At 37.3% G+C, this 13,462-nt stretch overlaps 1 protein-coding gene across 1 annotated transcript in view; it reads left to right on the forward strand.

Moving 5' to 3' along the window:
• The window catches only part of Dnah3 (dynein heavy chain 3, axonemal), a 95,494-nt gene that overhangs the window by 67,205 nt on the left and 14,827 nt on the right, over positions 1–13,462 (forward strand). Inside the window, exons 56-65 of the mRNA XM_068775954.1 lie at positions 1,064–1,225; positions 2,801–2,987; positions 4,222–4,342; positions 4,816–4,983; positions 6,058–6,293; positions 7,732–7,915; positions 9,013–9,149; positions 10,331–10,468; positions 11,218–11,455; positions 12,637–12,844. Coding sequence (XP_068632055.1) covers positions 1,064–1,225; positions 2,801–2,987; positions 4,222–4,342; positions 4,816–4,983; positions 6,058–6,293; positions 7,732–7,915; positions 9,013–9,149; positions 10,331–10,468; positions 11,218–11,455; positions 12,637–12,844 — 1,779 coding nt within the window. The remainder of the gene's footprint in view (positions 1–1,063; positions 1,226–2,800; positions 2,988–4,221; positions 4,343–4,815; positions 4,984–6,057; positions 6,294–7,731; positions 7,916–9,012; positions 9,150–10,330; positions 10,469–11,217; positions 11,456–12,636; positions 12,845–13,462) is intronic.

Raw genomic sequence — 13,462 nt, forward strand, 5'->3', positions numbered from 1 at the left:
AAAATTTACGAAAGAGTTTGTATATTTAAATTACCATCAATAATATTTTAGATTATTGTCCATTTGTTATATAGATTAATTAAGAAACTTGTCAAGAAATTTATCAACTTCTTTCAACAGAACCAAGCAGATATAGTCTCTTTTCATTAATATCATCTGCAGAATAGTAGCCATATGACAATATTACATACGAAGTAGTTAAAAAATACAGAACTAATTAAAATTTATATGACAGGCAACCCCAACGTGTGCTAGATTATAACAAAAAAAAATCAGTTCAACAATATATCTATCTCCTTGATTACCTAAATCTATTTAAAAAGATGCTAGGTAATTATTATTGTGTATTAAATATAGATATCAATATGTTCTTTAACATTTTGATTTAATTAAAATAAAGAATCATTTATTTAAAAGCCTTTGATATTACATTCGTAAATTAAATCGTAAATGAGGTGATCCGTCGAAGAACTTCGGTCTTCGGAATTGCTTTTCTGAAGAGGTCGGGACACATTACACGTGCAAGCGATGGTGACCACGCAGCATGAATAGGCTCACATTAAGTAACTTAGCTAAGGTCACGAGATATCTAGCAGCACAAGACTGGCCATCAGCAATTTGGGGAAGCCTATAGGTTGATATGATGAAGATGACGATGATTAAAAAATAACCATGTCTATTTATCTAATGCATTCAGGCGTTATTTTGCGGAAATTCATACTAAGTAAGACAAGGACTAATATATAAATACTTCCGTCATGCAGCAGTAGTCGTGCAATAAAGTGCACCGTCCGCCAGCCCGCTGATAAATGCGTTAGCGGCAAACAATGCGAATCGCACAACTGCCACCGCCAAATCACTCAACACGTGTTTCACCCCTCCACGGTGCATCTTCAGAAGTTATGTTATACCGATTAGTGCCAAGTACAGAGTCTACTCTCTGACTACTACTGCATGTGCGAAAGTGGCTAAATAATGGTCCTTTTCTTACATTTTCTCATGTGGAATGCTGAATTGCAACAAGTTTAAATCAAGACAAAAATCCCTGTTTTACATATTATAGAAATCCCGTGTTCGGATATATACTCTCTAATCACAACCCTGGGTGAACCGGTGGTGATAAGAGCTTGGAACATCGCGGGTCTACCCGTGGACGCATTCTCCATCGAGAACGGCATCATCGTTGAGAAGTCGCGGCGCTGGGCTCTCATGATCGACCCTCAGGGTAAGTTTCTGATGATATTAATAAAACTAACGACTAACAATTGGCTGCCTGATTATTGAATAATAGATTTTTTTTTGATATATCAATGTTTCGACTCTCTAAGAGCGCAGAGAAGTTGTAGATCGAAGAGGAAGACTAATATATTTTACTTACCACAGTAGAAGCTATCACATACCTGTTAAAATATGGGTACTAATCAAAAGCGCGCTTTAGGGTATGTTTACACTGTTAAGCCCCGCGGACAGGTCATTTTTGATACAGCGGCGAAGTTGTCAAAATCCTTCGTATGAATATACTGAACTAGCCACTGTCTACCTCGGGTTACATCGGCCTGGTTTATTCCCGTCTACCTAAGAAGTAATCCCCTTTTCTTTCGACTAAACATTTCGAGCAATCCATGGCTTTTGCCAAGGAATTGAAAAGCCTTAAGAATTACCTATCCAGCATATCAACTTGACAAGACCTTGTCTTAATCATCGCTGAAAAACTTTGCCGGTGTAGCCTAGTAAAATGTACCATCGTTTTACTAGCCATAGCCGAAAAGAACTTATCTATAACTTAGTGTTCAGGACAAGTATGAATAGGTATCTTCTAGAACTTGTGACTACATGTCACAGTTACAGACCTCGTCGTAGCTTCACACCAGGCGAGAAAAAGGTCAAATGCTTTGCCTATAAACGATTTATAAAAATTACCCTTTCCCCCCCTCCCCTCCCCATTGCATTGCACACACACTCATAAATCTCGTCTCACTGAACTAAACATAAACACACCACTTATGTTTAGTTCTCCATACAGCGAACGCATTCACCAGTAACACCCCAATGTAGACCTCGACGAGGTCTGCATACTTGCCGCGAAACTTCGCAAAGCCTTCGATCCTTCGGAATGCGATACAAATCGCGGAGCATTCGGAAATTTTCGATGCTCTTAAAGCGGAATTTAAATAAATTCCGCTCCCCGTTTCGACGTCAGGACATGCGCCTCACATCGAGCTCCGTCGAGCTTGGTGCACAGAACAGTGATCACTCTTATACACATGACTCGGCGGCCGCGTCCGCCTAACCCGCGTCCAAGCGAGGGCGGTTTGAAGAGGCAGTCACTCCTGACCGCTGAGTAGTCCTCGCTTCGCACAACTTACACTACACCTCATTCACTACACTATACACCTACACGGGTATAGTTCCTCTACGTGTGTACGTCTTCGTTGTACCAGAGGTACGATCACCCAGCGTAACTTTTAACAAAAAGTCCTCTGAAACAGGAGGTCCGCGGACTAAATTTTCGATGAAGCTGCATAAAGCCTAAATCAGCTAGCAGCACAACTTCAAATATATCAAATGCAAATGCAGTAACACAATGTGGAGAGAGATTTTTAATCAGTTTGCAGACCAACCGTGCTCCGCGAACTCAGTGTCAATGATCAAACAGAGCCCCATAGGACTATCAGCAGAAACATAATCTAAAATTGTAAATAATGGAACAGTGTTTCGGTTCATTTGTCTCAATTGTTTTATATGAGTAAACACAACTACACTACTAAAATAATAATATGTTCTAAACTGCACGTTTCAGAACAAGCAAACAAATGGGTGAAGAACATGGAAAGAGAAAATCATCTGAAGGTGATAAAGTTGACAGACTCCAATTACACGCGTGTCCTCGAGAACGCGATCCAGCTCGGCATGCCGGTGCTGCTGGAGAACATACGTGAGTCGCTCGACGCTGTACTGGAGCCTGTGCTGCTGAGGAATGTCTTCAGGTAACTGCGTAACTCTTTAATTTACGACAAAAGTACATTATAATCGTTTATTGGTGTCAAATCTCGTAATGTCGAATCATTCTGTATAACATATCTGTCATAGAAACAATAGCTCAAATGTAAAAATAAATGTACATAGTAAAATTTCAAATGAGGTAAAATAAAAAGAAATGTAAATAGAACAAAATGTGTAAAAAGTAATAAAAGATAAGGAAATAAGTAAGAAAAGTACCAATATATAGCCACTTCTATACTCTTGGTTGGTTAGCGGTGATCATTTGATATGGGATGTATGAGATATGAGTGATTTAGCGGTGGTAGTTGTGTAATTCGCATTGTTTGCCGCATGCGCATTATCAGCGGGCTGGAGGGCGGTGCACAATATTGCACGACTACGACTGCATGTGCGGAAGTGGCTATATATTGGTCCTTTTCTTACTTAGGGTGGACTTCTGCAAAATAATGCCTGATTCCAATAAATAGACAAAGAAATGTAAAATTGAGGAACGAGGTGAGGTATAAAAGAAACGATTAAAAGGAAAGGTAGAAGAAATGTAGAAAGAAAGAAAAAGTACAAAAGAACATAAGATTAATGAAAGAAGAGCGCGGAAATAAAATTATTATGTGAAAAAAATGTCCCAAAAATAACATAGGGATACGAAATGCCCCCAATAGCGGAGGCCAAAAAAAAAAAACATTTCTGTCATCATTTCATCGCTCTAAAATATGTTACATTTTTTTTTCTATTGCAATACGATATGCCAATAACTAGTACAGAAGTGTAAAGTAAGAGATAGCAAACAATGTTTAATTGCAAAAAAAACATTGTAAGCCGTATTTTGAAAACGCTTTTTCATTTCAAACATTTACTTTTGGATTTGTTCTATCATTGATCGCAAATGAGTAATGAATTAACTCTTTTAAATGTTCTATACCTATTAACAATCATTCTGTATACAGTGGTTTTGATACATATACAAATTTAAATATCAATCATCCTTTATATATATAGAACATGTAGTGGAATATTTTAGGTAATTATTGTATCAAACAATCAATTGAAGAAGACCGGTGATGAAGAAACTAAAATATAATTGTGATTTTAAACCCATAGGTTTCCGGACTAAAAATTTTCATATTTAATTTATGCAAACTCTGGTTGAGTTCCTGATGATCTTTGAAAGATATTGCCAGTTTATAAAAGAGAAATTTTACATTATCAAAACAAAAACAGGTCAGGCGGCATGGACTGTTTGAAATTCGGCGACAACATCCTGGAGTACAACCACAGCTTCCGTTTCTACATCACCACCCGTCTCAGCAACCCGCACTATCTCCCCGAGATCGCAGTCAAGGTAACTTGAACTATTAAATATCTAACTTGTAAGAGAAACCATAAGAGAAAATTGTGTAAGTAAAATTGTAAAAATTATAAAACGCTGTCGTGCCTCGCAGCTGGGAGAAGAAAGATCCGTAACAAATAGCGGCAACCCTTTCCCAACTGTCTGCGTTTAGTAAAAGCGTAAAAAAAAATGTAAAAAACACTATCGATACAAATTACAATAAATAAAAAAATATAGACAGACATTAACACGGCTAGCTCAATAGTTGTTGACCTAGATTTGTGATAGTAGATCGCGGATTGAGTTCTCGGGAGATGAGATTACTTTTGGGCGAAATATTACGTCACCGCTGCTCACAAAGGTTGTGTATATCGACCCGTAACAATTCTGCATCGTGGATTAAAATATGATAATACTATCCTCATCAGTGCTAGCGCTAGTTAAATTGGGAACTACTTATGAACATTTAATTACAAATTTCCCAGGTAACAGTGTTAAACTTCATGATAACACCTCAAGGTCTTGAAGACCAGCTGTTAGGCATCGTGGTGGCGCAAGATCGACCGGAGCTGGAACTGAAGAAGAATCAGTTAATCGTCGAAGGGGCAAACAATAAACGAACTCTGAAGGAAATTGAAGACAAAATCCTTGAGGTACGTAAAAAAAAATTGTTTATGTACTTGACGGCGGGTCGGTGGCGCCATTTAGTGCAAGAGGATGGAACGTTCCTTCTGGAAGTGGACGAGAGTGAAATTGACCAGAAGTTCCTACTCTAGTGAAACGTTAAAATCACCGTGCAGCGACGTTAATTCTTCAGTTCAAGTTTGAACGTGGCGTGGAACGGTCGGTGATGACGGATCGCTTACGTCCTACCAAAATTTAATCCGCGTTAATTCGCATTGTTAGTGTGAAATCTAAAGTTCTATTTCAAGTTAACGCTTAACTACGCCCAGATTATTCGTACAAGATGGACGAATCTGAAGGTAGATCCGGGACGGATTCCAACCGCCGACATGCAAATATTATTAATCCATCATTTTTTTTAATTGTTAATGGTTAGCTGTTTTATTTTCACTTATTATCAGATTAAGTATCTGGCCATAAATACGGTGTTAATTAAAAATAAAGAGAATATGACTTTTGAATTTGGAATCTGTCAATATATGTTTGTTCATAATGTTTTATTATTTTCGCGCCAAAATATTGAAAAATATTTTGTGATGTTAAAATGGAGCGGGGTGATAAAAAAAACTGAACCGCTGTGATTAGATTATGTAAAGCAAGTATGGTGTCAAATAGAATTTTCAAAATATTCTGCTTTTCTTTTTATCTTTGTTTTATGCACTCTTGATTTATATATTTAGTAAATTCTCAAAGCACCGAAATTTATATTTGCTTTAAGTGACAAAACCAACCATCCAACCCATTTTACTTCTTTTAGGTTATTAACAATCTATGCATTTCTCTTAAACAAATGTATAAATGATCCAGATATACAACGACGCATTGTTTAATAGTTTTCAAAAGCTTGTTCTCCTGAATGCCCTGCTCAGGACTTCTTTATTAGTTATATTCAGGATATACCCAACAAGCATCTTTATTCAAACTTCAAACGCATCTTCACGTTGGTATAAACAGACTGCTTTATGTTGCAATTAAGGAAGAGACAAAAATTTTATCCTGGTTTGGAAAGGTTTTGTAAATCTTTTCTTTGTTTACACTTGAAGGTACTGTCATCAGCTGGTAATATCTTGGAAGATGAATCGGCAAATCAGATTCTGTCATCGTCCAAAGTGCTATCGATTGAGATCCAAGCGAAACAGGCCGCCGCGGCAATCACGGAGCAGGAAATCGACGAAGCGCGTCAATTGTACGTGCCCGTCTCTAAGCACAGCTCTGTTCTCTTCTTCTGTATCTCTGACCTCTCCAACATTGATCCCATGTATCAATACTCTCTTAATTGGTAAGTTTACCTAGTTTTGTAGTGCTTTATCTAGCTTATCTTTTTGATCATTTTTATAGATACAGATGTGAAATCTAAATCTGCTGTCAAAAGTTTGAACCTCTAATTTGATAGTTTATACTGCTTTGATTATAAATATAATAGTGTGCCAAATGCCATCTATTTTCGAAATAGATTGCATGTACACATAGAAGAAATAAAAATAGTAGTACAATAAGTTAATTGTACTGTATAAACATAAAGATAGTATATAAGATAAAGTAGATATAAAAACAGTGAGGCTTTCCACAATAGAGTCGAAATCAGACAAGGAAAAGAAGATGTATAAGATAGGTTGACATAAATACTTACTTAGTAATAAAACATTAAAATTAGACCAAGAGCATAAAAGCCGGTCAGTCTAGGAAAGTAAGAAATAGAATAAGTAAAAATGTAAAACGGGCAGCCTAAAAAAATTATTACCTTGCATATAAAAAGGCAGAGGTATGTAGATGTAAAAAAACTAAAACCACTTAGAATATGGCCTATGCGTTCTCTCCATGGAAATTTAACAGCGGAAACAATTTTTTTTGTATTCTATTTATGTATACGGCAGACGCGGCTTGAGCCATCTTCTAGATCAGTGATTCCCAAAGTGGTCTATATCGACCCCTAGGGGTCTATGACAACCTGCAAGAGGTATACGTCAGCAAAAAAAATTTAGGGGGCCATGATATGAAAATGGGGGTCCACGATAGTGGATCTCAACACATACACTAATAGTGTACCTATTTACTTACATCATACTATCTTATAATATCAAAATATTTGCATTATTTATAAAAGTACCTATGAAGAAAAAAAATGTATTATATATGTTTATAAAATTGTGTAAGTTGTAGGATGTTGGTATTCGCTTCGTGGTCGCAATACATTTTGAACTTGTAAAAACCTGGGAGTTGCAGTCTCGTGTTTATTTAATGTTACGTATATTTTACATAACAGATACAAAATGTTATTTTGAGTAGTTTTAATTTAAATTCAATTAATAAATGTATAAATTAACATGTGTTTTTACTTGAAGTTTTTATCACTAAACTTCACTACAGTTAGAAATTTACAGGAAATCAATATCAGGTAAGTAGGGGGTCTACCCAACACGGAAAAACATGGAAAGGGGTCTACGACACAAAAAAGTTTAGGGAACTCTGTTCTAGATGGACAGACGACTTAGTGAAAGTTGCGTGAAGACTTGAACTGAGTGGCCATAGGCTGAAATTATGACGATGGTGATACTAGTAACTTACGTTATCCCTATTGCTACCGTGACAACACCGCAGTGTCCAAAAATGCCGTGTTCATGTTCGATAGTGTTTTTACAAGGTTACTACCACATGTAATATATGTTAATAGAATTCGTATATATATATCTCTTGTATATCACTCTTTATAATTCCAGGTTCATAAACCTGTACAACCAGGCGATCATAAATTCGCCGAAGAGCGACGATCTCGGCGTCCGCATAGAGGGCCTCAACAATTACTTCACGCGCAGTATCTACGAGAACGTATGTCGCAGTTTGTTCGAGAAGGACAAGCTTATATTCTCTCTCGTTCTTACCCTCGGTCTGCTCAGACCCAAGGTGTGTTTATATAATATTTACGTTAATTTAAGTTTCATTTATAATAATCTGTTCACATGTGGTAAACAAAATTTTTAAATTGGAAAATCTATTACAAGGTTTGACTTTTTTGGCAAAGTTTCCTCCGCAAGAATGAATCAGGAATAAGAAGATCCATACATGAACGTAATCAACTTCCGCTCTGATTCCAAGGTATATAGATGAGGTAGATGATCGAAGAAGGCATCATCACCTTCCTCATGGTAGACGACAAATGTCATCCCATATTTCTAGAATGTTCGATCGGTGATGCACCATTAGAAAGCTGCGTACTTATACAATAGTTGTATATAGTTAAATTCACAGGACTACATTTTTAACAAGTTCTTATTTAACAATATATTCACCTTCGTTATCAACAACCTTTTGCCATCATACAAATACAAATTTTAATACCGGAGCAGTAGAAATCAATTTCTGTAAAATATGTCGACAGAAACGACATTACTTTCCGGTCCCTGTTTTGTGAGTATAAAAAATAATAAATAAGTGTTATATCATGTGCGGCTAAACAAAAAAAAAATTTAAATTGGACATGTTGATTGAATAGGTTTGTCACCCCTACTCAAAATGATTTCAGTAATAGTTTCGTAACTTATGTGTATTATTTTCTTGTAATTGGCGCCAATTTCCTTTTAACGAATCAAGCAGCGTTATTGTTCACACTCAAATTGCGGAAATTTTAGCCAATAGCAGAACGTCATTTTTGACGTCCATACGTCCAATCACGGATCGCCAAAATCAAGATGGCGCCCCCAACGGGCTAGTGCAACTTGAAAATCGCTTGATGTTGAATGAAAAACTCCGGCTCTTCACCGATGAACCCTAAAATACATTAACTTTCGTATTTATTGACGCGAGTGTACTATGTAAATTATCTGTACCATGTGCAAACGGTGTAGTTACTATTATCAAGGATTCACCACTTGCGGTGTTGGATGTTGACGCGAGCTATGCTGTGCATCTGACATCTCATCACTGGATTCTTCTCCCATTCGAGCTACTCTATATATATCCTGAATAGTTTTGTTTAATTTATTAATCCTCTTTGTTACCAGGGTTTAATTGACGATGAGCTGGTGGCGTTCCTTCTCACCGGTGGTGTAGCCCTGGAGAATCCGTACGAAAACCCGGCGCCGACCTGGCTTTCGGAAAAAGCTTGGTCCGAGATTGTGCGGAGTAGTAACCTTAATGGGTGAGTAAGTTGTTTTAAACCAAGAGTAGTGGATCTATGAACTATGAACAGAACATTTATTTAATTAATATGATATCGTAGCTTTGGACAACAAGAAGTTTTTTGAAGACAAAAGTCGATTAAATTAAAACTGCAATCGAAAAGTAAGGTATTTGATAATAAAATGTATATTCTTTATTTATTCTACAAAATCAATTTCGTCATCTTTAAAGTAATCCTCGTCCGATAAAACGTACTTTTGCCAACGCTTTTTCCAGTCCTCAATACAGTCGGAATAGTTATTTTTTCGGTAAAGCCTTCAAGACCTTCGATTCTGCGTTTATCTCCTCAGTCGTGTCATAACGGCATCCCCACATTAGCCTTTTCAGTTTGCTGAATAACCAGAAGTCGCACAAAACATCCTTCAAAATGGTTTGGGCTTAGCCAAATGATATTTCAACATCATCAGAGAAGTCAATAATTGTCAATAGACCATCTTCAATGACCAAATCTCTGAGCATAGAGTAACTATACTAGCGTAATAGAGGGTTATCTTCCATACTTCAATTGGAACCTCGCTAACTCGAGCAAAAACAGCGCCAGCACAAGCGAGAGGAACTAACTCAAGGTGGTATATATTATTGCTAGTTTTATATCTAGCACAACAGATGGCGTCACAATCGAAATAATTAACTCATTGATATAACCAATATTGCCAGCACAGAGGAACGATACTGTCGTACTTTGAGTTTTAAAACATTATCCTTGTAGGTTTCTAACCTAACCTAACCTAACTTTCTGATCAAAGGTATTTCCAGTTAAGATGAATTTACATTCATTTAAATACATATTAGAAAAGAGGTAGATGTTCATCACAGTCATGTACTCTTGGTAGAAAAGTGGTGGCCTCCATAGGCCGCAGAACATGACCCCAGGTCTTAAGGTAATGAAGTGGTGACGGCAGACCAAAAAGCGCGAGTAGGACAAACGCCCATAAGTTGGGTGTTAGCCAGCTTGTAACCCCATGTTATTCCCAATATGGGCTGGGCCTATATCCAGTCGTGAACGTCTTCTGGCTGAAATGATAATGATGGGGGTCGCTGCTAGATCATTTGTATAGTCTCCTTCTATTTCTTTCTTACAAAGGCATAATGTATTTATGGATTTAGAGGTGATTCAGTGAAATGAAAGTTGTTATTCAGGTTGGAGGGATTTAAGGAAAACTTCGAGAAAGACGTTAGCGTCTGGAAGGATTTCTACGACCTCTCGGCGCCTCAGGAGCACGAGTTGCCGGAGCCTTATCAGGATATTAAAGGGATCCCTAAACTGATAATGTTCAGGTACGTTTCCTTTTATATAAGATATATGACTTTCACTTATTTAATGACTTGTGGAACACAAACATGACTTATCACTCTGACCCTCATTGTCAAGTGCAGTCACTGAAGTGGCCATGGAGATTGCTTTGCTCAGGGTGTGTATGAGATTTTTATTTATATTCATTCCCTCTGTCGTATTTAGGACAACAATTTTAAATACATCAATTGTACCAGCTTACATATTCTTATTAATAATAAGTGTTGATTGTTATTGTATACTGTTTTTATTTTTTTTTTTCAATTTGTGTAATGGCGGACTTATTACGTTTAGCCCTTATTAATATATACTAAATATATCTAGTAAATATTTGACTTATTATGTTATTTCTTTTAAACATACACTTAAATAGGTGGATGCAGTATATATGTGGTATCGTTGTGAAGTCTTCTTTAGTAATGTCGATTCTACTGCGCGATGCCCCTTTTATATGTTTACGTACAACTAGCGCCATCTGTCGAGGCCGGCCGAAACAACAGAGTCCAACTTATTAACTTTTTTTAACTAACTTGTTATTATAGAGAGCCATAACGATTCTTCTGCGAATACGTCTCGAAGGTTCTTTTTGAATATGTGCAAGTCTGTTATCGCTCTTATTCCGGGGGAAGTTAAAGCTTTTTGTATTTAGATTAATCCTTTTTTTATAAATTTATATGTATGTTTGTGTAGTGAGTAAGAAAAAGGTTCATCATATCATATCTTGGATGCCTAGGTGTATACGCCCGGACAAGCTGATCCCGCTGGTGCAGCAGTACGTAGCGGAGTCCCTGGGTCGCACATATATCGAGCCGCCTCCCTTCGATTTACAACGATCATACGACGACAGCAACTGCTGCTCCCCGCTCATATTTATACTGTCCCCCGGCTCCGATCCCATGTCTGGTCTCGTCAAGTTCTCCATGGAGAGGAAGGTCATCAGCTTCGAGACTATCTCGCTTGGACAGGGCCAGGTAACATCCATAGCATACACTTTTTTATATACCTTCCGTTTTATGGGACCTCAAATTCTCCCTGCCACTTGTGTTACATTTCGTGCAAATTATTTAATTTATATTTACATACTACTTCCTTCCACCATAACATCTTTTATACTTGTCTTTTACATACCTACTCTATTTTTCCTCGATTACAAATCTTCTTCCATACGTCACCTTTGTTCTGTCATCTACATTCCTTGATCACAATTTTACATGACATATCACAGATATATATCACAAATTTAGATAATACGTTTTATTTCCAGTTTTACCATTAGAGCTAAAAATTATTCAATGGAATCAGGCGTTACCTTGCGGAAGTCCATCCTAAGTAAGAAAAGGACCAATATTTAGCCACTTCCGCACATGTAGTGGTAGTCGTGCAACAAAGTGCACCGCCCGCCAGCCCGCGGATAAATGCGTATGCGGCAAACAAAGCGAATCACACAACCGCCACCGCCAAATTACTCAACACGTGTATCACCCCTCCACGGGGCATCTTCAGAAGTTATGTTACACCGATTAGTGCCTAGAAGACTCTGTGTTTGGCACTAAGCAACTGCATGTGCGGAAGTAGCTAATGTTGGTCCTTTTCTTACTAAAAACTATTCCTTTAATTAATTATTTTGTCGGTATTCTCCGTCTCACCGATGGCTTATATCTATGGTAGTCTTATTCGAGAATGTTGAGCGCAGATTGTAGTCGCCCATTAGGGAGGCGATACTTGCGCCCTCTATCTTTCTTCCCATCTCGACTTCGGATTCAGAGCGGAGTGCTTCAAACAATGGATAACCACTTACACCACATGTAAAAAAAATATCGCGATTATGTCATCAGCTAGTCAAGTAACACTTATTAGCTGTATTCGTTTTGACGTTGACTTTCTCAGCGGCAACGTCAACAACTCTCGAAGTTGGTCAAGAGACTAGGAAGAGGTCGAAAAGTGAACTCAGTGTCTGTTATTCAGAATATTATCGCCTTATAGCGGTTTGGGCGGCTACTATTGCTTTATCATCACTTTAAAATCTATATCACTCAGTCACCTACCTATTCAGACGATAAAAGAACGCTATCACTTAAGGTAACATGTGCACCCATAACTATAAGTCAAGTTTCCATCCGAATATTACAAAAAGGTTACTTTATTATGTCAGGGTCCAATAGCAGCGAACATGATAGCCCAAGCGATAGTGTCGGGTGGTTGGGTGGTGCTGCAGAACTGTCATGTGATGGAATCCTGGATGGGCGAGCTGGAGCGCATCTGTGCCGAGGTGATCACGCCGCAGGTCACTCATCCAGAGTTCAGGTGCTGGCTCACCTCATACCCCAGCAGAGCGTTCCCTGTCACCGTACTGCAAAACGGTTAGTTGGCAAAGTACTTCTTGACTATATTGTTCACTGATTTCCTTTATATTCGTCAATTTTTTTTTGTCAAACTAAAAAGGAATGCATAATCCACAAGTTCAAATTAACAAACTTCAAATGAAGGAGTAATAATCAATATCTTTGTATATATAAAGAAATACATACAGAAACTGGATGAAGGCTGCTTTCAATTCGTCCTTTTAGATATCTATGGAAAAAACTTATTTGCAGCAGTGGAATTCCTTCGACTGAAATGATGTTGATAAAGGAATAATAAGATAAAAGGATAAATTCATTTATTCAGCATTGAAACTTTCAACAGAATTCTCATTGATTATCACCTATTTTATTTTGACTACTCTGCGTTGCAAAGTGTTATAGTTGTGGAGAAGAAGCAGAAAGAAACTCCACAACAACACATATTTTAATAGTTTAATAACACAGATTTATACATATATACAGATGTAACCTAAATGAAATCAAAATAATAAAGCGACTAAGAGAATAAGAGCATATATAATGAGCCATTCAGTCAATTTACTTTTAATATGCGTATTGAATTTTGTAAATGGTAGTCCAGTAATGTTTTATGGAATTTTATGCATCAGATTCCAT

This window comes from Battus philenor, unplaced genomic scaffold (genome assembly GCF_028537555.1).
Source record: "Battus philenor isolate CCGP_79_NKW_IND1 unplaced genomic scaffold, ilBatPhil1.0.hap1 SCAF_9, whole genome shotgun sequence".
Lineage (NCBI taxonomy): Eukaryota > Metazoa > Arthropoda > Insecta > Lepidoptera > Papilionidae > Battus > Battus philenor.